The sequence below is a fragment of the Micropterus salmoides genome, unplaced genomic scaffold (genome assembly GCF_014851395.1).
Source record: "Micropterus salmoides isolate LMB-PRFRI ecotype aquatic unplaced genomic scaffold, ASM1485139v1 Ms_hic_scaffold_13, whole genome shotgun sequence".
In the NCBI taxonomy this organism is placed as follows: Eukaryota; Metazoa; Chordata; class Actinopteri; order Centrarchiformes; family Centrarchidae; genus Micropterus; species Micropterus salmoides.
This window is the reverse complement of record NW_024040374.1, coordinates 33,479,574-33,505,365: the sequence shown is the minus strand read 5'-3', so window position 1 is coordinate 33,505,365 and position 25,792 is coordinate 33,479,574. Positions and strand designations below refer to the sequence as shown.

The 25,792-nt window shown below is 43.2% G+C and overlaps 1 protein-coding gene across 1 annotated transcript in view; it reads left to right on the top strand.

The window, feature by feature from the left end:
- The first annotated feature begins 2,945 nt into the window (after positions 1-2,945).
- arhgap39 (Rho GTPase activating protein 39) overlaps positions 2,946-25,792 on the top strand; it is a 190,439-nt gene continuing 167,592 nt past the window's right edge. The window contains exon 1 of the mRNA XM_038716888.1: positions 2,946-3,065. Within this exon, the coding sequence (XP_038572816.1) occupies positions 3,055-3,065 (11 nt within the window). The 5' untranslated portion in view covers positions 2,946-3,054. The remainder of the gene's footprint in view (positions 3,066-25,792) is intronic.

The following is a 25,792-nucleotide window of genomic DNA, read 5'->3' as shown; positions in this document are numbered from 1 at the left end:
ACTCATAAATGACATAACGGGCATACGATAAGAGCAGAAGCATTTGCTGGGGTAGTTGTGGTATTATTTCTTGTTTGTTATTATTTGCATTAGAAATTGAAAGCTAAAAAGTCAGAGCTAATTAAGATAAGCTAACATCATAACAGCACAGAAAAGAAGAAAAGAATCATTTGAAAACGAAGTTTGTGGGAATGGAATTCCAGATTGTTGGACTTCAGTAAGACTAAAGTCTAAACAGGGACTCTGTTGTAGATGAAGCTGTTCCTGGTTAGGTAGCTGTGTGCAGGGCGAAGTCTGCTGAGAAATCATTCAGAAAGGCAGTGGCTGATAAAAAGGCAGCCTCTGTATATAACAAATCTCTTTTCTGATTCTCTTCACAGCAGTTGTAGTTTTCCCCATATTTGTTGTTATTTTAGATGAAATCATATTAATAGTTTACACTTCGTTTATCTGAGGAATCACGTGGCTCTCTCCAAAGGCATGCTTTTTCTTAATATTTAATTTGTATGAAGGAGAATGTTTTAATGTAGTCTGGGAGTATTTATCTCACACTCACATGCCATTCATCAGAAGTTCAGCTGAATGTCCACTTGGGGTCGCAATCAGCGCGCACACATACACACGTTTGTCCCTCTATCCCCGTGGGGACGTTTCATTACATATGTATTCCCTTCATAGGTGTCATTTACACTGGGGACGTTGGGGACATGTCCCCACCACATTTTGAAATGGCTGATTTTGTCCACATCACGTTTTGAAAGCATTTGTTAAAAAGGTTCTGAAAAACAGCTTGCACCAAGAAATGTTAACTAACACATGAAAATGCTTTGAGAAAAGGTTGATTTGCACAAGAAGAAAACATGGCATATATTTTAAATATAAAAGAAATGTACATTGTCAAACAAGTAGTAGCTTAAGCTAAAAAATAATCAAGCTCCTGTTTACTGCATTATATTCTGTAATATTTTTATATTCTGAAATATCACCTGCCAGCTGATTTTTTTGTTTCCCTTTATATAAATAAAAACATTTCCACTGTAAATTGGAGCAGCAAATGTCTCCAGAATGTTTAATGTCAGATATTTCAGCATTTCATATTTCTTCAAAGTAGTGTTAAAAATCTTCTCACCTTGTTCTCGTGCAGCGTCACATCCCGTGAACCAAGTGTGTCATCATGCCCCTAATCTGAGCCCTTACGTCCCCACCACTTTACAACACAAAGTGACGCCTTAGCCCCTAACTCTATCCTAATTGTAACCTGAACCCCACAACCAAGTCTTAACCCTCCAAAAGGATTTCCACCTATGGGGACCTCGATTTTTGTCCCCATGTTCCATTCCAGTCCCCAGCGAAACACACACACACAGCTGACACAGAGCTTATCAGGAGCCTGAATGTTAAACTTCAGTGTTGCTGGAAAAAAATAACTCGGCATTAGTTTTACTTGCTAAATGAGTGATAACATCTGTGGCCTTCTGATTCAAGCATTAATATACAGATAAAGAACATACAGACAACATGTGCTGTAGGGCCCTGTTGATCCCAGAGGTCCCCCTGTTAAACAGGGCAACAGGATTAGGACTTTCTTTTGTTGAAGTTCTACTTTAAAGGTGCAAATGCTGTAACAGATTTGAAATGTGTGAATCTTGTTTGCTTAAATCATGTTGTTTGTTGATAATGTTCCAGCCATTTGTCCTCATCAATTGTCAGACAAGACAATTTCCCATGGTCTTGGCAGGAAGGTAGGCTAACTAACTAATCTAATCACCAAAAACCAGATGACTCAGTGTTTCGTAGGGGCTTTTTCGAGGGCAGACCATCATTTGGAAATATCTTTCGTTTGGAAAAACTAAGAATGTGACAATGACAAAGAACTGAGTACAGTACACTTGTTCCATCACTTTAGGATCCTAATTTGAAATGGAATGAAAATATCATTTGCTGTAGTAGTCTGCTCGTGTCTGACTCCTGGTCAGTTGTAGGTCGTCATGCTGCTCCTGTGTTCTCATCATTTCCATCCCACAGTCATATGGGCGGATGTCTCCTAACAGTCCTCAGGTAGGCTGTGGATGGGAGTGTCGGTGTGCCTGTGATGCGGTGAAGACCTGTCCGGGGTGCCCCAGCACACGCTACCACCGGCTGCCGTGCCTTAAACCCTGACAAAGGAATAAAATCTAGCGCCTGGAATATCTGATGAGCAGGATTTTTATACTACATATTCATTAGCAACAACAATCCCATACACTCCTTTCCATTTAACATGAATTCACCACAGGCAGTGCTAGTTCCCTTTTGCGTCGCGTTAGCTAAAATTAGCCAGAACAATACCGGACGTTATTGAAAGTTAACTTCAGAATAAAATAGTAGATGTGAACATTCGCGCTTTCGGTCATTGCATATTTGTCTTGGGCGCCGCTGTGAGGGAAGCAGAATATTTGTAGTGGCATCTGCTGACTGTGACTGTGACTGTGGCGCCGTTCTGGTCAAGATAGAGATCAGCTTAGAGTAGCTACACAAGCTGCCACCTGAATGCGTGGATGATTGTTTTACATGAACTTACATAATACAGGTTTGTAGTGTGTGTTAATAAAATACACTAAGGATGGACATCTTGTTTTAGCAGCTTTGAGACTGACATGCATGTTTGTGAAATGATATATAAAGGTAAGAAGACTAACGGTATCAGTTTTTGTAAACAGATGCTCTGAACAGATGATTAAATATATAACTATAACAACAGACTTAATTTAACAGGTACTGCTATATGTTTATGACTGTGTGGCATAAAACCAGGTCACCTTTATCTAAGAACCGTATCTCATTTATAATTTCTGTGGTACTTCGGGGTTATATTTCCCAAAATTGGCAGCACTTTGACACGATTGGGATGAAACTTTTATTGTGAAGGTACTGATCGGATGTGATGTTCGGTATTGTTGCGACCTTGACGCTGGTCTGGAAGGAGTGACTCGTTGACTGCGGCGATCGCAATTTCGGCAACATGGGAGACGTTGAGGGATTTACTGTGAACGGATTTTAAGAACTACGGTGAACATGGCAGAGAGGTGAGTGGAACAGCGCACACACTGCTCGCTTCTGTCCTGCTCGCTGTTTCATTGGAAGCCCGATCTCAGAGCAGCCAGCCCAGCGCCGAGGCTAGCCGCGCTTCGTTCGGTCGCCTGCTGAAGCGGGCGTTAATGTTAGCTAGCTCGCACTCATTCGCTCACACGGTTCAACAATTTTGCTCATGAAAAACAAATCTCTGCATCCGGGCTTGTTTTGTGTGTCTCGGGGCTGCTGGTTGGTGGCCTGGGCTTTTTCTCTGGGTATCTGTCAGGGAGGGAGGAAGCGGGCTGTGGACCGCTGGTGATGATGCTGTTGCACCTGTCGGTCTACATCGCCGTCTCTTTGCTGGAATGCAGCTAACCTGCTCCTGCAGCCGGATGCTAGCAGCAGACCCACCTATGGACCCGCTGCCAGTGTGGGGTACCGCTTGGCTAGCCAGGCTATCCAAATCCGCCCTCGCAGCATCCCTCATCCCCATGATGGATGGAGGCGCCTCCCATGAGAGGAGGCGCTGGAAATGGAGAAGTGTGGTACCACTCTGTTACCTTCCTAACACCTAACACCATCTTATTTGGCCCTGCGTTGTCGAGATGCAGAAATCCCCTGGATTCCCAGTCTGTGCCCCAGTGAGGTCTGTCTGCGCCTGGAGAAAACACCGAACTCCTTCCAGATCTTTCAATTTCAAAACAACTTGCTTCCTGGTAAATTCACGTATTTGATAACACATAACTTAACAGCCATTTTTGAATCAGTAGTTCCCTGCGGGGAATTCGGCAGCCATATAACCTATTATCAATGATCGAAAGTAACGTTAGTGTAGTAAAATGTCAGTGTTCAGAACTGCTCCTCGCTGTTAAGCATCACGTCCCAAGGCGGAGAGAGGTCCAGTTTGTACTGGATTCAGAGTTGCTTGGTTCATTGGATCATCTTAGTATTCCAGAGTATATGTTAATGATGGACAGCGTTCCAGGTTCTATACCTGGATGTAAACTCGCCACTGTCCACAGGAACAATTGATATTTTGAATTGGGTTCGGCGTTCTGCACAGGAAACTAAGGTGAGGCTGGGCCTAACACAAACCCTGTTCTCTAGCTGCCCAAATCAGAAGACGGATTACAGTTTATATGTGAGAGTGTGGGCCGCATCTTGAACATAGACAGTGACAGTTTATCCCCAGCAGCAAGCAGGCTCATAAACCTGAGTTAATAATTGATGACTGTTAAATTTTGTTGTAGGGGTCATTCAGCCTCAAGTCAGTCACTTCTGCAGGTCTGCCCTGTGGGCTCTGGGGCCTTCTACATATCCAGGCATGTTTGTCAGAGTCCTATCACACACAATCAGGGGCTTAGTTCATCCATTGATCTGGTCAAAATGCATCATTCACAAGTGCAGTAATAATTCATGACTGGTGAGATAGCACTCGATCAGATGTAGACGTGGGTCGAGATATTATCAGCTTGGAGGGTCCATTGTGGAGATAATGGCTCCTGAACGCATTTCTGGACTTGGACAAGCAATGTCCTGTTTGTGAAAGCATCACACCGGAACCTGTTCCTGAGCCCCCCCCCATGGGCTTATATATTACTTGTGCTCAGAGTGAGGACTGCAGCTCTTTGAGGTGACCATGGCCAAGCTGATGTCTTGGTTGAGGTGGGCGATGAATATTTACAGTGTGGTATTGATCTGTGATCTGTGATGGCTAGCTGGTGAAAGGATTATTCAATGAATCAGTTAGTTAGGGTTAATTATTTTGATAACAGATTTTTGGTTAAAGTTATTCATCAGTTAGCACTGTCAGCATTCGGTGGTTCCAGCTTCGCCTGTGTGAGGATGTGCTGCTCTCTGTACATCACTGTAAGCTGAGTCTCTATGGGTTTGAATAAGACATGGATGACATCACCTGGGGTTCTCAGGGCAGTGTCCCTACCAACGCTCAGGTATTGTATCAGCAATAGTACTGAATAGGGGTGGGAATCTCTGCGCACCTCACGATTCGATTCCGATTCAGAGGGCTGTGATGTGATTATAAAACAATTATCGATGCTTCTTGATGCATCATTATTTTCTATACAGGATCTCTGGATAATTACTAAGCATTTAATTTGCTTTTTTTTACTTCATTAACCTCAGCTCCATAGTCCTTCGTTTCTTTAATAACCAGTTGTCAGGCTCCTCAGAAAACTGAAAAATAATTATTAGGATGTACAGTATGTGTCCATGCTTGTACCTGATGTTCTCAACTCTTGACAAGTAGATAAGTTAGTAATGACATACTGCTGAGCTAATTAATATTACTGTTACTAATTCAGGGCTCAAAAATAACATCGCATTAGAAACTGAGCATCCTGCAGTTGTTTTGCAGCTCTTGACACACCGCTGGCCAATCGAGAGTTGCAGTAATGTGATGAGTGGTTGTCAAATGAGTCTGAAAGTGAAACCATGCCAACGTAACTTAAACCTGCATTAACGGCCAGCAGGGGGCGAGTCCGCTGTTTTTGCAAAAAGAACTCTGGTTCTATTAGAAATTATGGTAAAATGTTGCTACTTCTTAGCTGATTTATTTTTATTGATTTAAACACTTTGCTGATGAGTTTATGATGGTCTCAGTAGCTAGTTTCAAGTCTTCTTCAACACAGCGTGATGTTCATTTAGTGAATTAATAATAATATTCAGTGGGAAATAGATGATAAAGCAGTCCATACTACCTTGTGATTGACAAGTCGCTACCATGGCGACCTGATTACATTTTAGTTTAGTTTTTTCATATCCAGGATGTATTTAATAAACGATTAAACATGTTAACAGAATAACATAACTTATAAACCTTTTGTTTTGTTGCGACACTGATAAATAACTTTTAGAGGGAGGGACAGTTGAAAAAAAAATTAACGTTGAGCCCTGTAGGGCTGCAGTTAACAACAATGATTTTAGTAAGGTTACAGTTTATTTCGTCAATTCATCAGTGCATCGTTTAAGAAGTACTTTTGCTTGGGGGTGGCCCCCCCAAATTCATAATGTCATACAGCAAACATCAGAGCAACAACCAGACATCTGCTTTACCAACACAAACATCACTCGAGTGCTATACAAGTTATACTAAGGTGCAGCTCCCCGACACCCCGTTACCTGCTGACTGAGACGTTACAACCCAAACTCATGGCCCAAAAAGGAGAACAACAAACGCACGTGTACATTTTCAGCTGAGGCCTGCGGCTTACTTTGGCTTCAACTCAACAATCAATCATGATTTCAGCTAAATGCTAAAGTTACTGATACCTTGTCTGTGGTCCGCTGGCAGAACACCGGCTGCTTTCTGATCAGATGCCGTCGTGCTGTTGCCGAGGCGACATAAGTTTCGTTTTACGGTGGACGGACGGTAACATTACAGAGTTGTTGTTTTCTTTAGCTTGAAATAATCCCAGACTTTGGAAACTTTCTTCTTTGTCCCTCACCATTTTCTCTCTTCCTCCACTTTGCAAACAGCACCATCATAATACAGCGTAAGCGCGATGTGCGACAGTAAAAAATGTCCGTGCGAAACAATGTGCTGTATAGTTATATGAAGTAATAGAATTAATCGATTTAATCCGATGAATCGTTTCAGCCCTAGAGCCTGGTAATTTATCTAACGTTACATAACAGTCATAAAACATGCTGTACAGGGGAGATGTTAGCTTGCACTAACCGCCTTCACTTTTCCAGCATTTGGGGAAACTACAGACTCTTATTAATGGACACACTGTGACCTACACTGCATGTTTACTACCAGACAGAAACTTACTGCTAATATTTTTCTCGGCTAACTTTCACCGTCATGTTCTGCCTTTAGCTCGCTCGCTCTCATTCGCTCTGTCTCACACAGGATACACAGAGAGCTGCCCAGTGTCACCATGCTGGCACAGTGTGCGAGTTAAAATCATTACTTGTGCATTGATATTAATGATTGTGTGACATTTAAGTAGGGTGGTTATTCATTCTACGGCGGTGGTGTGCTGAATACAGAGGGAAAACTGGTTTCTGGCATGTGCGCGCCACAGACGCTTCCACGAGTTCCACCTTTTGCGTTCCGTCAACATTAAGTTATCTATTAACATTTAAATAATAGATTTTTTGACATCTTTTTAATTGATTCAGAATCTTCCACATCCGCATCGCGATGCATCTAATAATCAATTTTTTCTCCCACCCCTAGTACTGAACATTTTCAAATGATACCTGGCCCCACTGCGTGGTCAGGAGGACCATGCCTCCCCGCGAGTATTGGAACAGACTCAGAGGAAATGTTTCTCTTAAACGTGCCACGTGTCTACTTTTCCTAGTCTTTTTTTCTTGATGGTCAGAGCCAACCTCCAGAGATTGTTCAGTCATTTATATACATATATATATATATATTTACATTTAGCTGACGCTTTTATCCAAAGTGACTTGCTTTTCACACCTCTGAAGCAACTAGGGGTTAAGTGTCTGGCTCAGGGACACAACGGTGGATGGGTCACAGTGGGAATCTAACCTGGGTCTCTCACACCAAAGGCATGTGTCTTATCCATTGCGCCATCACCTCCTCTACATTTATTCCAAGGGACAGTTAATTGGTGTTTGTTTGTCGTTGGATGGCTGTAATGATGATGTAATCTTCGGGCTTTTCACCTGCTGATTTCCTAAAAGCCAAACCCAAAATTCTGATGCAAAAATACAAAAATGGTGCTTTCATTCCACACAGGAACAGTGCACACCAAGTCTCTGATCAAATCTGTCATGTTCTGTTTGTTTTTTCATGCAGTTTGTCAGCAGTGGAGTGAACTTTGTAAGCGAGGATAAGCTTTTTGTGCCTCTTAACAAAAAGAAAGAGAGATGTGGTTTCAGCCGGTCTTGTCAGGGTGACGAGAGCAACATTTCACCAACAAACGGACCATCAGTTTTTTTGTGTGTTTATACAGACGCTGAATTTTTGTTGTACATTAGTGAAGAGTTTGTTTTCTCACAACTCCGAAAGGTTTTTCCCATATTTTTGCATATTTAGTTTGCAAGAAGCAAATGAAACACTGCCTGGTTTAGTGCAAATATCTCACACATACATTTGAACTTGGTGTTAAAAAAAAGCTGGAGGAGGTGATTTATTTTTGTATTATCTTTGATGAAATTCTCTACAGCTATTGATAAATGAAATGCTCTGACACAAACAAGAAACAAGTCCAGTATCTGTGGCAGGACTGTATTAAGCATGAAATGATTGGCTGGCCTACTCGCCTGTCCACCTGCTGCACTCTGCCCGTGCACTCACTGCGCATGAACTTGTGTTTTGTGAGAGTGGCTTTGGAGGGACGCGGGATTTTTTTGGTTGGATACTTAAGAATCTAGCTGTCTCTTGCTGGTTTCTCCAACGTTGCCTACCTTAGCTTGAAAGTTCCCATGAAACGGATATTGGAGTGCTATTTGCATGTTTCCTGTTAAAACATGACGCTAGAGAGGGATTTGTTGTGGATATTGATTGGCATCCAAACTGTGCTAGAGCAGGGATGTAAACTAACAGTTCCCCGGTGCTCCGAGCTCCCAGTCCAGGCAGTCAGAGTCAGCTAATATGACCACTAGCTGCACGGCTAACTGAGCTAACTTGATAACGGCAGCTAGTTAGCGGTTACTTTAGCAACAAGTAAAGCTATCTGTCCGTCAGGAAACTCCGTAAATCACAGAGAGTTGAGGCAGAGCAGCCGGGGGACATCAGAGGGAAACGCAGAAAATGTTTTCTCCAGAAAATCTGATCCACTTTTACCAAAATTAGTGAATAAATGTGGGGTTTTGTCATCAGTGAGGCCCGGTCAGCCCCCAGAAACACTCTGCTTCTGTGCCATTATACAAATTGAGAAAGCTTTTCATTGGATGCTAAATTAAAACACACCCACGAGTGCAGGATGAGTCATCAACATTTTTTATGCTTTCCAGGAAATGACAAACTCTAAAATATCATTAAAAATACCTACAAAACGACTTTCTGGTCATTGTATAGCACAAGACACTTTCCTCGGGGACTTTAAATGCTTCTCTAACTTCTCTAACAATGGCTTTTTCTGGTTCTAAGTTAGTCATATCATTTTCCAGAATGCTTTCAGTGAATTTGGTGTTTGCACTCAAGTTGAACATGTATGTGTATAAATAGATTGTGTAGGTGAATGTATGTCTGATTGCAGCTGCTGTTCAAACTCAAATCTCAGCACGTGTTGTGGCTTCATGGCATGCCAGCGTGTTGAGCCACTGGGAGTGCAGAAATGATGTGCACGTCTGTGATTTTCCAAGCAGGATGTTGAACAAGGCCGCTAATTAACAGCCCCTAAAAGAAGCTATTTTTTTACAATCTTGCTGCTTCTAATTCCTTTAACGGTCGGTACTGAACGTGAGATTATCCTGAAAAATGTTGTTGACATGGAACATCTATCGACCGACACATGACGGCTCCACACTGCACGCGCCTACATGTCTGGCAGCCGGCTTGACATTTGATCCCAGCAGTAGGGTGGGACACTGAGTGTATGTGTATGCCTGCAGCGTGTGAAATATTCATATCACCGTGCTCAAGCCACCAAACTCCTGCCATATCTGTCACATGTACCCCTTTTCTCTAGCATCTCCTGCTCGGGGACGTAAAGAGAGCGTGCATTCAACATGACTGTGAGCTGAGCGAGCCAACCTGCTGGAACTGTATCCTAATTTAGGTAGTTGGTGTTTGGTAATGAAGGGCCTACTCTGCGTCATCTAAGCTACAACTAACATGACTGATGGATAGGTTGACAACCTGCTGTTGCAGCTAGGGTTGGGCGATGTCTGCAAAATTTCCATCGGACGATGTCTACAATGAAACATCGGGATGGATGATGTCATCAGGTGCGCGTGGGGGGCAGCAGTCGTCTTATGTCCGTGGCTGCAAGGGCTCAAAATGTTGTAAACAGGAACGGGACAGCACTTTGCCACTTCATCACGTTACCTTGACGACGCTGAAACACGTTACACACTTTTTATTTTATGTGTTTGCCTGATTTTTAGGTCCTGCAGGCTCTTGTCCTACAGAAAGGAGGAGAGGTAAATGTCAATATATATTTGTCAATAATCAATACACTATTGTTGGTCAAAACAGCACCATTAAGCAAAAAAATAAAATAGTTTGTAATAAGGTGATTGCATTCCTCTGACTTCATGTGTTCTATGCACAATCTTAAGTTAAGAAAACTTTCAACAATTCTGACATCAGCGTAGGTGTTGATGCTTGTTTGTTTACTGTTTTCTTCTTCTCTAATAACGCAGATTTGCCTTGATATTTCTCTCGCTTCCGGGCTTCCCCCGGTAACCCCCGTGTTTCACGTCATACCGCTATGAACTGTGGGCAATTCCCTCAGCCAAAGTCTGCAGAAATGCGGACTTACGAAAAGGGTCTATAAAGGGCTCAAAATGTCCGTGAGAGGGCCCTCGCGCACTTGACGGTTTGACAGTGGAAGAACCCTGAGCCCTCACGGACTTCCCGGGAACGCGCCTCAAAGTCTGTGAGTCTGTGAGGGGGGACATTGGGATTGGGCCCATGTGTTCTCGCACAGACTTCACTCGGTTAAAAAAATTGGTAGACTATTAAGTTACGTCACAAGTCGTGGTGGATATTTGACAGGCCGCGTCATTATTAAGCCGACGTGCGGCTCACCTGCTGCCGTGATAACGGATCCCGGGTGGAAATGTACAGAAAAAAGACGAGTTCTCAGTCTTTTAGGTGACTTCATAAAATATACTGCTGATGGAGATAATAGAGCAGACGGGGCGAGAGAGACAGAGAGAGGCGGGGCAAGCCGGGGTGTTTACCTGAGGTGTAGGTGTGTGTGAGTGTGTCAGAGTGTGGGGAGAAGAGAATTCAGAGGCAGACTGTGCAAAGCATACTTAAAAAACAATAATGATGATGTTGGTGGGCATTAAAAGCTGCTTTCACAGGGTGGTATAATGTGAAAATTTAAAATCACGATGCCGGCTCAACTTTGTGACGTCTGTCAGCCATCGCCGATCGGCCCAACGCTAGTTGCAGCACAACGTTGTTAATGACAATAAGGCATCGAAAAAAAAAAAGCCAAACCGAATTCCAGAGCCTCTCAGACGTAATTTTCCCATGTCGGTTATTTCAGTTATTTAATCCTGTTAATATTTCGTACTTTCCCCAAAAAACATACCACTGTGTGTATAATCACGTGACTCCGCCCCCTCCAGTCCTGCTCAGCCTTCAGACTCTGTGGCTCAGGAGGTAGAGCGGGTTGGCCGTTAATCGGAAGGTCGGAGGTTCAATCCCTGGCTTCCCCTGGTTGCGTGTTCTTGGGCAAGATACTGAACCCCGATTTGCCCCTGGTGGCTCTTCCGCCAGTGTATTCCGTTTGAGCACTTAGGCTCAGTGTGTGAATGTGTTTGACTTGTGAATGCAGATGTAGTGTAAAAGCGCTTTGAGTGGTCGAAAAGACTAGAAAGGCCCTATACAAGTACGGAGCATTTACATTCACGTTGAGATTGTCCGTACGTCATGGACAGCCTTAGAGCGTTGTGTGGAGAGGGCCAGGCAGAGGGGGCGTTTGAAAATCTGCGGAGAGCTGCTAAACTTGGGCTAGAGGAGCAGGGAGTAGTGCTCCAGCTTTTGGACAAATAAACACCCGTGGTCAGACAGGACTTTGCTCGCAACTACGCCGTTTGCTCGAGGAAGAAGTAGTAAACTGCTTTTATTAAATTAGCTTTTTACTTTAGTTTTTAGGATTACAACGTTGATTTATCTTCACTCGAGCTTCTCAGCAGCTAGATTCCGTGCACATCCGGTTCCAGTGTTGTTAGCATCGTTTGGCACTACTTCATATTTATACAAAAAATTGGACAAAACTAGACATTGCTGGGAGAAAAGAAAGCGAGGAGGTTGAACTACCTGGTGAGTTCAGAAAACATGTGTATGGAACTTTATTCCAGCTATCGTTGTACTTTACTGTGACCAAGTTAGCATAGCATAGCCCTGATCGATCCAAACTCCATTATGAAAACAAACATTTTAGAAGTTGTTGTCCTGCTGTCTTGCTGACAGACCTGATAAAGCATGAATTTATATGTTTAACAAATCTACATCATATTGTAGTTATTTCGGCATCAGGTTAATCCGTTTATTGCTATTTAATCACAGCAAAATGTTTACTTTGGATTCATACAGCTGTAGTAACGGCGAGTTGTGTTTATTCATGTTAAAATCGCCTTCTCGCCTTGTGTGTGAACACTTGCAGCGAACGTACTCACACGAAGAAAGCGTCGCGAGGTGAAAATTCGCGTTTGGTCTGAATGCGGCATAACCGCTTTCACTTCCCAGCAGTTGGGAAAACAATGGACAGACTTTTATTAACAGACACACAGTGACCTACTCTGTACATTTACTGCCAGACTGACAACTTACTCACTTGCTTTCATCATTACTTTCTGCCGCTCGCTCTCTCACGTTTGCTCACCCACACACTTGCTATGCACACACATAGCACTGCCCTTAAAGAGCTAACTTCACTGCTCTTACACCAGCACCTGTAACGGACAGTGAAAATTATTAGTTGCGCATTGATTAATAATAGTATGAAGTTTTTGTAGTGGAGGTCATAATAGAGGGGGAACTCGTTTCTGTTGTGGAAAAAAAATCATACCTTTTAATAGTTAAGCATATTTACAGTACAAACCTCCAGTGAACTGTGTGGGCAAAAATCTTTCACATTAATCTCTCATACAATAATATTTAACTTAATGTAAATGCTTTTGAAATTTTAAAAGAAGATATAAATCTTAAAAATGCATTCACGTTGAAGGGACATTTAAGCGTATTTCATCGTGTAGTAGGGGAGACCGGGAATGGTTGTAACATTTTTGACATTTCTGTCTGTATCTTTTAAAACCCCCCTCCAGCCTGTTTTAACAGCCGTTTTTGGTTAACGTTCTCTCTCAAACAGAGAATGGGGGTGGGGCTAATAGTCGGATGTAATCAATTACCATAGCAACCAGAAACTGACCGGCTGTTTCTGACTGTTCGCTAAAGATCTGCAGTGTTAACATCGCTACACTGTAACGTTTAGTACACTGTACTGGCAGGAGTATTACTTACCCATGATAGAAACTAATGTGCGAGTATCAGCTGTTCACGCACTGCACATGAGTTATCACATGCAGTACGTTATATGATGCGCTTACTTTGCCATATTGAACTGTGCTATTTTGTCTACAGTTAGAGTAAAACCGTATACTTGATCTTCTGCATGTAAACTTGACTTGTTATGAACTTTACTAAGAGTATAAATAGTAAACTGGAGAGATTAAAACGGAATCTGAGTTATTTCTGTTTATGTAGACATTGTGTATGTACATCACCACTACTTATATCACAGTGACAATACTATTTTCACTAGCAAGGACCACGCCACAACAATGTGTGATTTAGAGGTACATGCGAATATGGAATGCATGGATTATGGAGGATGGATTAATGCATGTAGAGGGGAAGTGTGATGGTGGAAGAAGGATGTCGTCTGATAGGCTGGTCTGAGAGGGTGTACAGAAGACCGGGCAGAGAGACTCAGTGTCGGGGTTCCGTCTCGGAAGTGTTTTCACTCGAGCTTATTTCAAGCCCCCAAAAGAGTCAGATTAAGATCGGGTTCGAGTTCCTCGAGCTTGGGTTATAGCGGAGGAACGGACTTGGACTGAAAGAGCGTTTGTGCTGAAATTGCGGTTGGACGTGAGGTCCTGAAAGGAGATGAAAGGTGACGTGATGCTTGATGAAGCGATTTGGGCAGTTAGGTATGTTGAGAGCTTTGTAGCTTTGGCAATATTGCTGTTATACGTTCATGCCAATAAAGCTCATTGAACTGAATTAAATCGAGAGATGTGATGTGTGTGAGATGGGGGCGTGGCGAGTGAGAAAAGGTGAACGCTGGAGTGTTTTGTGAGGGGAAAAAAAAGGGTCCGTGAGTGGGGTAGTGGAGCGCTGAATAAGCATGCCCCTCACCCAGCTGAGGTGAGGAGCTCCAATGACCTGCAGATAGGGATGTACGAGCTGAATACATGCGACTGTAGAATTAAGAGTTGAGAGCGTTCCAGTATGGACCCGGGTTAAATTGCTGGGTACGGCCAGCCGCCTGATTAGTAAAATGTACGCTGTAGCTGTAACTTATTTGTTCTTCTCTAAGATTGTTGCGAATAAGCGGTAGTCCTGGGATGACCGGCGGCTGACGACCTGAATGCTTTGATCAGAGATGCCAAGTCTGGCCGCTGTCGAGCTGTGCTGATGCGGCAAGATGGCTTGAATAATGTTCAGGGCTTATGCCTAAAATGCAGATGATTCTGTTCCATGTTTATGGAACCAGAATCGAGTGACCATTTCCTGTTTCTGTAAGAAAAGTAGGTGTTGTGGGGATGCCTTGTGGCGTACCTGGGGCCGATGCATTTGATTTGTGGCTCGTAGGAGCTGAATTGAGGTGGAAGGAGACTCCTAGCTGACTCATTCCAAGTGTGAATGTAAGAGAGATAGAGGCACTAGCGGATTGGCCACCCGGAGGGTCAGGATTCACTGGTGGCCTGCTGTTTATTATCCACTTGACCAGCAACAGCGATTAATATAGCAAGATTAGTAATTAATTAATAATTAATTAATCTAAAATGTAGGACGCGCACGTGGCCATATGTTTTAGCGTTTGTGTGTGTGTGTATAAGCCTTTTCGGACGAGGAACGCCCCCCCTTCTGTGTAGCTAGCTTCGCGTTATGATCCGCATGGTATCATTGTGCTCATTAGAAAAGACAGCAAAACACCGCTGTAACCGTGGCAACAGCTTCTGTGTGCTATTAATACGGGTGAACGCGGTAACGAAGATTGCCTAGTTAGATATCCGTTACATCGAGGAATGGGGTGAGACCCAAACTAGCGGTTTGGTGGTTTGCGTGAACGGGGTGGTCTGGGATGGAGTGAATCCCCGGCCTGAATTATTGTGCCAGTCCACCACTGGTTGGAGGAGCGGATGGTGATGTCGGATAGACAGGGATGGCTGCAAGGATTAATAGGCAGATGACATCTGGTAAATACTGTCGCTTCAAGAAAAGGCCGGCAGGAACATGCATCTGGAGTTAAGTTAATTGCTGAGGACAGAGGCTGAGAAGGTCTGAATTAAATGGTAAGCATCTGGCTGTAAAGCCGGTTCCTGTTTCCGCGAGCCTTGACTAACGTGACAGAAATGAAAGGTGGATGACATTGGAGACCGGTGACTAACTGGATGAAGAAGTAATACCTGCTAAGTGGGTCTGATGGTAGAGAACAAGATTAATTAATTGATTATTATTCTCATTATATTATTAAATTGCAGATGGACATGGCGTCCAGAGAGGGAACTGACGGCTGATATGTGGCGTGATATGCCTTGAAGCAATTCCAGCCAGTAAGTGGGCTGAGAGAGTGCTTGGGGGGAAACTGTAGAGAAAGGTTGTTTGTGAGGTGTTAGAGAGGTTCTCGACTGTGAAGTTAGTTGAATGTGGCTGAAGACAGTGGGACAGGTATGGGATGAAAATCCGATTCGATAGCGAAATGCCTGAATTTTGTAGAGAATACGCAGATGTAAATCGAGAGAGACAGGTGAAGGTCAAGGATTAATAGAACTAGCTGGGTGGCTGGTGCTGCCGTGGCCAGAGAAACTGCTATGGAAGGAGTGAGTTTGAGACAAAAAGCAAAAAACATTTGGGTGTTGGGGAAGGGAGGGGTAGGGATGGGGGGTGGGAAGCTGGGGTAAGGACAGACCAGTTGGAAATGAAGGAGAAAGCTGAGTGATTGCCGATTCGCATGTTGAGGCCCATTGAGTTGTGAGCGACTCTTGAAAAGAAGGTAGAGATTGCCTGAGAGACACGGAGGGAGCAGGCACGGGGAAATACAACGTCATCCCTGCCAGGGGGAGCTGGAGATGCGAGCTGTGGCCGTTGTGGCCCTGTGACGTTATGCGTGATGCCACTGGCTGTGGCCAACCCTGGCAGAGAACCGGAAGCGCACAAGGCTTGTGTTTGTTGTTGGATGAGTTTTGCCGGAGGCTATTGATGTGGAATACCTTTCCCTCTGAGGAATCGTTAGAGACGGTCAAGTCTCTAATGTCGGGCTCCGTTTGTGGAGGAAGAGACAGCCGCGCTGCGGAGGAGGGCGCTCTGCGCCATGAAGAGTAGCCGGTGTTTGCGCGGGAGGAAGAGAAGAGAGGTGTTGATGCCGACTCCCGCGATGTCCTCGATTTCCTGACCTCACTGACTGAGGGGAAGAGACCTCAGAGCTGCAGGGAGTCAGGGATATCTCACTGGAGATCTGGAGATCCTGGCGAGCGAGGCCCTTGGATCGTGAGCTGGTCCCCTGAGACACTCGAATGGATTGATGTCAGGTGAGTTGTTAGTTTGGATACATGATTGTGATCGCGCTGTTAAGCATATGCTGTTGAGCGTGGATTGTTGTCTGACTTGCGTCGAGCAATCCGAAACTAGTGGGGCAGGCTCTGCGGAGCGGTATATGTAACCTTGACAGGTTATTGGAGGAGTGGAGGAGTTCGCTCCTGAACCTAAGTTACCAAATTAACTAGATATTGTGTCCCTATATTACCAAGTATACCATCCAGCTTAAAGGCAGGTTGCTGGGCCTAAGGGCCCGTGTCCACCAAAGCGTTTTTTGCCAGCTGAAAATGCCACCTGCTCTTCTGAAAATGCCTAGCTGGGAGCGCTAGGGTGCGTTTTGGAGGCGCAGTGTTTTTTTCGAGACGCTGTGGTTGCTATGATACATCATTTCCGTGGAGGCGATGTGCTGCAAGTAGGGTAGCCTACTAAATTTTAGTGAATCTAAAAATGTCACCACAAAGTATGTAGGCCTACTTGCTGTGGCTCTGTATGAAGAGAAGGCTAAAACATGAGAGCACAGACGTGGGTTCATGAGATTTTGCGGGCGAGGAAACACCTCACATCGTTTCGTTCAAGATCGGATGTGCACGGTGCGGTGTTTGTCACGCCCCTCCTGCACTGTGATTGGACGGCTGGGTAAAAAGTGACAGTGACGAGCGCAGTGTTTTTCCCAAAGTTGAACATTTTTCAGCTCCCGGCAACCGGAAGAAAACGTAATGTCTTCTAATATTTATAAATTGCAATTAACAATAACACAAGATTGGAACTTTTTCAAATATTTGTGTCTGCACCAAATGGGTATGGTCAAAATTACATTTTAAACTAGACATGACTCAAGAGCAAACCAAAGCTATACAATTCTCAAGATTTTATTAATAGGAATCTTTTTAAATAACATCTACTGCCTCTACATGAAAATACACACAGACCGTTCTTTTAACTGAGTACAGTGACAAAACAAAATACTTTCTTGCAATGTTGAGAACAACAAAAGTCACACCTCAAGCGTTGGCTGAGACAGATTTCATCTAAATCTCTCTTTTAGAGATGTTTTTTAGATATCTTACAAATTGACAAATGTGACCGAGTATGTCTTTGTTTGAGGGTAATATAAGTTGTTGGACTGATCTGGCTCTGCCTTCATTAATAAAGATCTTGACCGGAAAACCGTGAACGAAGACTGTGCTAGTTTCACATTTATGTCCTGTGTTAAACAGTTGCAACTGCCTCATCCATCCATGAGGATCTTTTGGCCGATCTGCTAAGCGGGGAAGGTGCAGTGGACTCCATGAGGGCTGATGCGTATGCTGGGGAAAGGAAAAACATGTTTACAAAATATAACACACCATCACAGTAACCTCTCAGCTTCCATCGTGGTTGAAATGCAGAACTACCAAGAGAAACCTGTAGAAAAGGCAGATCAAGCAGTTCACAAGCTGTACATGTGTGAACAAACCCTGAGGAAAAGACAACATATAGAACATTTGTAAGACCAAATTCTTTTTGTATTGTGCGCCAACGCTACCACCTTGTGCCTAAAAAGTGGCATTAGCTAAATACCCATGTACATTAAATACTAGTTTCTGTTAATGAGGTACACCAACTAAAACTGTTGCTGTCCAGTAAAACAGCCCTGCAATACATTATATCCTCATAAAGCTAGTAATATTCTTTGTAATTTGTAAAATGTCTTGTTCATGTGATTTTACTCTTAATCTCCAAAATGGCTGTTTCAAAATAGAATCTTTACAGAATTAGCTGGGATTTACTTCAGTACAAATGTTAGTGTGATGCTTTTCCGTTTATGAAATTATTCAAATTTTTTGCACAATCTGGGAAATTTACTTACACAATATTTTATTTCTGGAGGCACTGAAATCAAATTAAACCAGGCACCAACCAGCACCACTGAAGACTGGACCACTAATCATTTTTAACCACAAACTGTATAATGTATGTCGTAACTGGTTCCAGCATGCTGTGTTCATGGATGTTCTTAACGTGGTTCACCATCACATCTAGTTAGAGTGGAAGAAGCTGCAGTTGATTACAGATGTTTAATAATGGCTGGCCTCCACAGATTCAGGTCCTTCCTCTCTGTAAAGAAGAAAATGTAAACAAAAGCTGACCTAAACGGAACAACCACCAGCCCAGCCATAAGATCGACCTTTACGAAGCTTATAATGTTCTGTCTCTGCTGATGTTCATTCTGAGATGTGTTAAATAAAATCTATGTATAATGTGTCTTCTTAAGTTTTAGTGCGCTGAGCTCTCAGGACCTCCATATTAATGAGCTGCTAGTTGACAAAAACAAGCAGAGAAGCCACATTACATTATTAAAAATTTACCAAAAGTTTTGATACAGTATAAAGGTTTTCATCATCAGAGTAGCTACAACCTATGATTGTGCAGCTGTTCTTGTCACATCTTTGCCTCTTGCTTGGCCAAAGCCATGAGTGCTCCCTTCATAATACTAATTAACTTACAAATCTACAAAACTCAATACACATTTAGAAATATCCCATTATACACTGAAACACACATGAACACAGGAAGAACATGCAAACTCCACACAGAGAATCCCATGGCTGGATTCAAACCTGCCTCACGAATTGAAATTAATTAATTATTAGGATGTAATACTCACTCACACACATGCAACACGTCATGTTAATAAATAAACGTTTTTACTTTGTCAACTAACGTTAGTTTGCTAGTGTGAATAAATAATTTGAGTGGACAACTCACCGTTTCAGCAACACTGATGGCATCGCTCCTCAGCTTCAGACTTTTGATACCATGTCCTCCGCCGATATTGGTATTGGTATTGGTGAAACGGCTGTCAAAATGCGCGTTGCAGTCTGTTTATAAGATGGTGGCAGGTGAAAGTGTGACGCGTTTTCTGTCATCTGTCCTCCAACACCGCACGCCATAATGAAAATGAACAGCACACTAAACCAAAAGGAGGAAACTAAAACATAAAATGAAGACCCTCTGTTAGCGAACTTTCTGCAATAACTATGCTAGCTAACTACACCTGGCTAACTATAACTTAGTTAACTTAGCTAACTAAACTAGAAAGACAAACCGACCATCAGACAGACAGACACAGAGACACAGAGAGACATAGGCTACCTAAGTTCGAAGTAAAATATATGATAAATTTGTTAGCTAGCTCACGAAGATGTTTATCGGTTTGATGCTCTGATGTAACGAGGCGTGACAGTTTTTTTAACGAGGCATTAGAGTGCGCCTGCGCAAGCTTGGAGAATGATGTATGACTTATGGAATTACCATAGTCATACGTCACCACCCCGTTTTAGAAACGAAGCAATTTTGAGCACACTGGGGATAAAAATTATTCAGCAGAGGCACATCCAAGTCCCAAGTAATACTATGCATATTTCTAAACATTAATCTCTTAATTATGCAATAAAAAGTTATACTTACCCAAAATCAAGGTTAAACGGCCTTGTTTTCTGATAAAAGTTTTCAGACAGCTTTCAAAATGGCCACCAGCAAGTGTGTACACATCCATACCCATATGTCAGTATGCAATTGACCGATAGGCTTAAAATCACACAAGGTATGTAGTAACAAGCACATTAATAGTAACATATCAAGTATGACGATACATAATTTTTTCTTGACATAATTTGAACTCAAAGTTTGTGATGTGCTTAATGGGTACGTTTACCCCTGATCTTTCATTAATCGTAATCAAGGTAAAATGTTAAATTAATCATGATTTTGATTTATCGTTCAGCCCTATTATATCATCTATTGTCATTTTGTACAACAACTCTGAAACACTCAACATAGGTAGAAAATAGCAAACGGTAACTTCAAGGGCTGCTACTCATGTCAGATAGTTAGCTAGAACATTATGTACTGGTAAATTTTAAGATTTAGCCTAGGCTGCTAAAACAAACACCAGCAGTTAAAGGAACTGTTAAGAATTGTGGCAGTATATTAGGGGTGTGGAAAATAATTGATTTTTAGATGCATCGCGATGCGGACTCGGACGATTATGAATCGATTAGCAAATGTCAACATAATATTGACAGAACAAGAAGGCAGAACTTGGAAGTGCAGCTCCGGACCGTCTGTGTGGTGCACACAATGGAGACGTGTGGTTCTTCCTTATTGAGTGACTGCTGCTACTAAAATTTCACATGATCACTAAAATCAATGCGTAACTCACGTAAATTTTCATCCGCACACTGTGAAGCACGGTAGCGCTTAGCGAGCGTCCTCTGCTCATTCTTCAAATGACAGCTACGTGACAGGCAGCAGTAGGAGACGGTGAAAATGAGCAGAGCAGAGGAAAACATGAGCGCTACGTTTCAGCCTGGCTGTAAATGTTCAGTGTAGGTCACAGTGTGTCCGTTAATTAAAGTCTGTCTGTTGTTTTCCAACTGCTAGAAAGGCAGTTAGTGCTAGCAAACATCTCGTCTTCAGACTGCGGTCTGGAAACTGAGCAGGATATTTGGCTGCTGTAAAGTTGGTTTGTTGTCATTCATCCACATATCGAGTACACAAATGAACAAATTGCTGTTTCTCAAGGCCCATGGTGCTCAATACAAGATTACAATAATCATCTTACAGGACAAGACACAAACATATTACTACAGTATACGATACAACATACTCTATACTATACTCTATAACAGCAGCCTCATAAATAACAATAGCAACAGCAGAAGTCAGTAATAATGCTGTAATAATGTAATAATGCTATGCAATGTTAGCTACATTTATATGAAGTAACATTAAATAGCTGCATTTCATTGTTACATTTCAGTCAATGTATGGGAAACACTGGTGTCATCACGTAGAGTTCTTACAAAGTATTTTGATTCAAAATATGAAGCTATTTTCATCAACACTATCAAATACAAAGTATTGTATGTAAAAATGCATTGTGACCTTTTCACATTTACAGGCTAAACAACTTTTCTCTCACTGTTCCCATCATATATTACCAAGATGGCGCCGCAGACGGCTGCCTTGGGATTACGCTCCGTAGTGCTTTTTGTGTTTTTGTTAATTAACGCTGTTTTCTGCCGTCCCTCTTTGGTAACTTTTACCAGAGAAGAGCTCTTAAACATTGGACTTTCTACAGCTCATACTATTCCACTGCTCTTTATTGACCCTGGAACTTCCCGGAGTTACTAGTTGGAGGAGCGGCAGCAGGGGAGGGGAAACGAGCAGGCGCGCTCGTTAAACTGGGACAGCGGGGATTTCGCACTGCGCTCCCTTCAATCCACCTGGCGAACGTCCGCTCTCTGGCCAACAAAAAGGACGAACTGCTGCTCCTCAACAGAACTAACTCGGACTTCTGTTTCACCGAATCCTGGCTCACCGAGCGCATCCCGGACAGCGCACTTCACCTCCCGGGATTTAATCTCATCCGCGCGGATCACGAAAAGGAGCACACAGGAAAAACACGCGGAGGCGGACTCTGTTTCTATATAAACGAAGGTTGGTGCACAGATGTCACAGTGTTGGAAATATCATGCAGCCCTCACTTAGAGACATTATTTATAAACTGTAAACCGTTTAGTTTTCCTCGTTTGTTCTGGTCGCTGTTTACATTCCACCTCAGGCCTGTGTTAGTGAGGCGTTACTACACCTGGCCGACCAGATAACTAACGTGGAGAAAAAACACCCAGACTCCCTGCTCATTGTTCTTGGGGACTTTAACCTCAGTCATTAACTTCCAAAGTACAGACAGCATATTAAGTGTCCCACAGGGACACTAACACACTGGACCACTGCTACACAACATTAAAGGACGCCTATCGCTCTGTTCCCCGTGCAGCCTTGGGACTCTCTGATCACTGTCTGGTTCATCTTATCCCGACACACAGGCAAAAACTGAAATCTGCTAAACCTGTTGTAAAGACTGTGAAAAGATGGACCAACGAGTCAAAGCTGGAGTTACAGGCCTGCTTTGACTGCACTGACTGGAGTGTTTTTGAAGCTGCAGCCACTGACCTGGACGAACTAACCGACACTGTGACATCTTACATCAGTTTTTGTGAGGACGTGTGTGTGCCGACTAAAACCTTCCGCACATACAACAACCAAAAACCCTGGTTCACAGCGAAACTCAGGCAGCTTCGTCAGACCAAGGAGGAGGCCTTCAGAAGTGGGGACATTGTCTTGTACAATCAGGCCAGGAACACAATGACTAAAGAGGTCAAAGCTGCAAAGAGGAGCTATGCTGAAAAGCTAATAACAGCTTTGCAGCCAACAACCCTGCATCAGTGTGGAGAAGCCTGCAGACACTCACAAACTACAGGAGACCATCTCCAACACTGCTGGTACTCAACAACGAGCTGAATGGTTTCTACTGTAGGTTTGAAAAGCCCAGAGTCACACCTCTCCCCCACTCTAACGCCATCTTCAAACAGTCAGAAGATCAGGAAGGCTCCTGGACCTGACGGTGTCTCACCATCGTGCCTGAAAATCTGTGCGGACCATCTCTTCACTCAGATCTTCAACAAATCACTGGAGCTGTGTGAAGTTCCCTCCTGCTTCAAACGCTCCACAATCATCCCGGTCCCCAAAAAACCCTCCATCTCTGGACTGAATGACTACAGGCCTGTCGCCCTGACATCTGTAGTCATGAAGTCCTTTGAAAGACTGCTGTTGGCCCACCTGAAGGACATTAGAGGCCCCCTGCTGGACTCCCTGCAGTTTGCCTACAGGGCTAACAGGTCAACGGATGATGCCGTCAACTTGGGTCTGCATCACATCCTGCAACACCTCGACTCTCCAGGGACACATGAAAGGATTCTGTTTGTGGACTTCAGCTCGGCATTCAACACCATCATCCAGAAATCCTCAGCACCAAACTCACCCACTCACTGTGCCAGCCTACATCTGTCAGTGGATCACAGACTTCCTGACTGACAGGAGTCAGCAGGTGAGGCTGGGGAACATCACATCCAGCACCCGGACTATCAGCACTGGCGCCCCCCAGGGGTGTGTGCTCTCCCCCCTGCTCTTCTCCCTCTACACCAACGACTGCACCTCAGGAGACCCATCTGTAGGCGTTACAGAGCACTCTACACCAAAACCAACAGACACAGAAGCAGTTTCTTCCCACAAGCCATCACTCCGATGAACAGCTGATTTCTGACTCACAGTGTCAGGAACAATTCTTGTGCAATAACCCAGTAACTCTCTAATCAGCACCTGTTTACTGGTTACCACTTACTATTATTTATTTATTCACCATTCTCTATTTCAGTGCTGTTCATACTATGTCATATTGTATATACTGTATACCAATACACCTCCCTCAGGTCATAAGGTGATAGGTCTTATTTAGTTTTTCCAGCATCCTTTGCACTATGCTCCATCACACTGTGTACATGTGTACATGTATGTGTACCTGTATATCATATCCACCTTCAACATGTACAAAATGAGAATAATAGTTTACTCTTGCATCCTTTGCACTCTGATCACTGCACTATTTGTCAATATGTTGTTTTGTTCATAGTGTGTATATTAGTGTTGTCTATACTGTAGTTTGTGTCTGATTTTATTTTATTATTATTTTATTATTGTGTTATGGTATTTTTGTATGAGTAAGCACATCATGAGCAATGTCCAATCCTGAGTCAAATTCCTCATATGTGTACACACACCTGGCAATAATTAAATTTTCTCGCAATAATGATTCTGATTCTGATTTCCTCCGTTTCTTTCTCTCCAGTGTATTTCCTGCTCATCTGTTTGAATGTGTGTCTGTATGTTTGGAGGCAGTGAGCACCCATATGTGTGTATATGTGTGCTGCTGAAAAAGCATTTAGGGAGCAGCAGCACACCAGGCTGCTGGCTTAATAAAATGTTGATGTGCACCCCAGGGTTGTGTTTTGCTCCCCTGGGCTCCATCTTTGTCCCACTCCCCCATCCCTTATTAGAATCAACAAACTGTTCACTACCTATTGATGTTGTGACATGAAAGGACAGTAGTTTGTACAAGGCCACGGCCGGAGCTATTCATTTTTCATCCATGTAATCAGTGAGTAGAGAGGTAGGAAGAAAAAGCATCAGGCAGTCACCGTATCCCTTCAGTATATAGGAGGAATTGTAATAAATTTTAGAAATGTTGTAACAAACAAATGAGGTGGGATGAGGCAAATTAACTGTCGACCTGAGCACACGCTTCAAATGTCAGCAAAAATAAGAGTGTGACTGTTTAGACCTTACTGGTATTGGGCAGGTTCTTTTGTTTCAGCTCATATGAGACCACATTTCTTGCCAGGGTTAGGGTTATTTGTATGACAGTTAATCGTCAACTAAAATGTCATAATTGTGATAGCCCTAGCCTGAAGTCAAGGTGTTTTTATTGTTGTGAATGTTCACACATGAAGACGGGGGTGAAAAGCTGAACCTGCTGCATCCCACTGCCTCCCTGATGGGTCTCCAGTAGGGTTGGGTTCCGATGGCTGATTATGTTTTGGATTTGGTTGCCAGCTAGCAAAATTGGCTAAGTAACAACACTAGCTAATCTCTTTTTACCTCTCCTTCCACTTTCTGATAAGCAAAGAGCGATGTACAAAATAACCAGGCTAAAAATATCATCACCTGCAGCAGGTTATGTAAACTATAGCAACTTAACATTCCATGTAATGAAGGAACTCAACTAATTAAGCCAACTTGTAGTTGTTGTTTGGTTAATGTGCTCTCTGTAAGCTGATGCCTGTAGTCAGCCAAAGGTCATCACTATTTAACAACTCTATTGTTGTGAGTGGACAAAACTCTGCGGACCCGTCAGAGGTGCCAAAAATTTACATCTGATATGAGTCTCGGGTGTGGGTGTGGCAAAATGGCTCTATAGGCTGTGGGAAGAGTCATTGACCTTTCTGGATTCACCCTGGTCTGTGCACCAGAACAGTGATAATGAATGGGACTCAATCAGAATCAGTAATTCTAAGAATAATGCTGAGAACATGGCTTTTGTTGCCCACCTGAGCACAGAGTCCTGCTGTTTTTGAGCACAGAGGATCTCCAAAATGTCCTGTGAGGTGGATCTCAGTATATTCACACATAAATGTAATTATACCAACATACAGTCTGACTTGAGTCTATATGACGAAGCCTAAGTTGTTAGGCCAGGCACTGCATGCTCACTAAATAGACTTGTAATTTTGGCTTTAGTTGAGCTATTTGATTTCATGTGTCGTAGGCGTTTGTAGGCAATTTGACAAACTGGAGGTAGAAAGTTACTCTGTGCCGCTGCATTATGGGAAATGAAGGATCCAGTGTTTTTGGAGC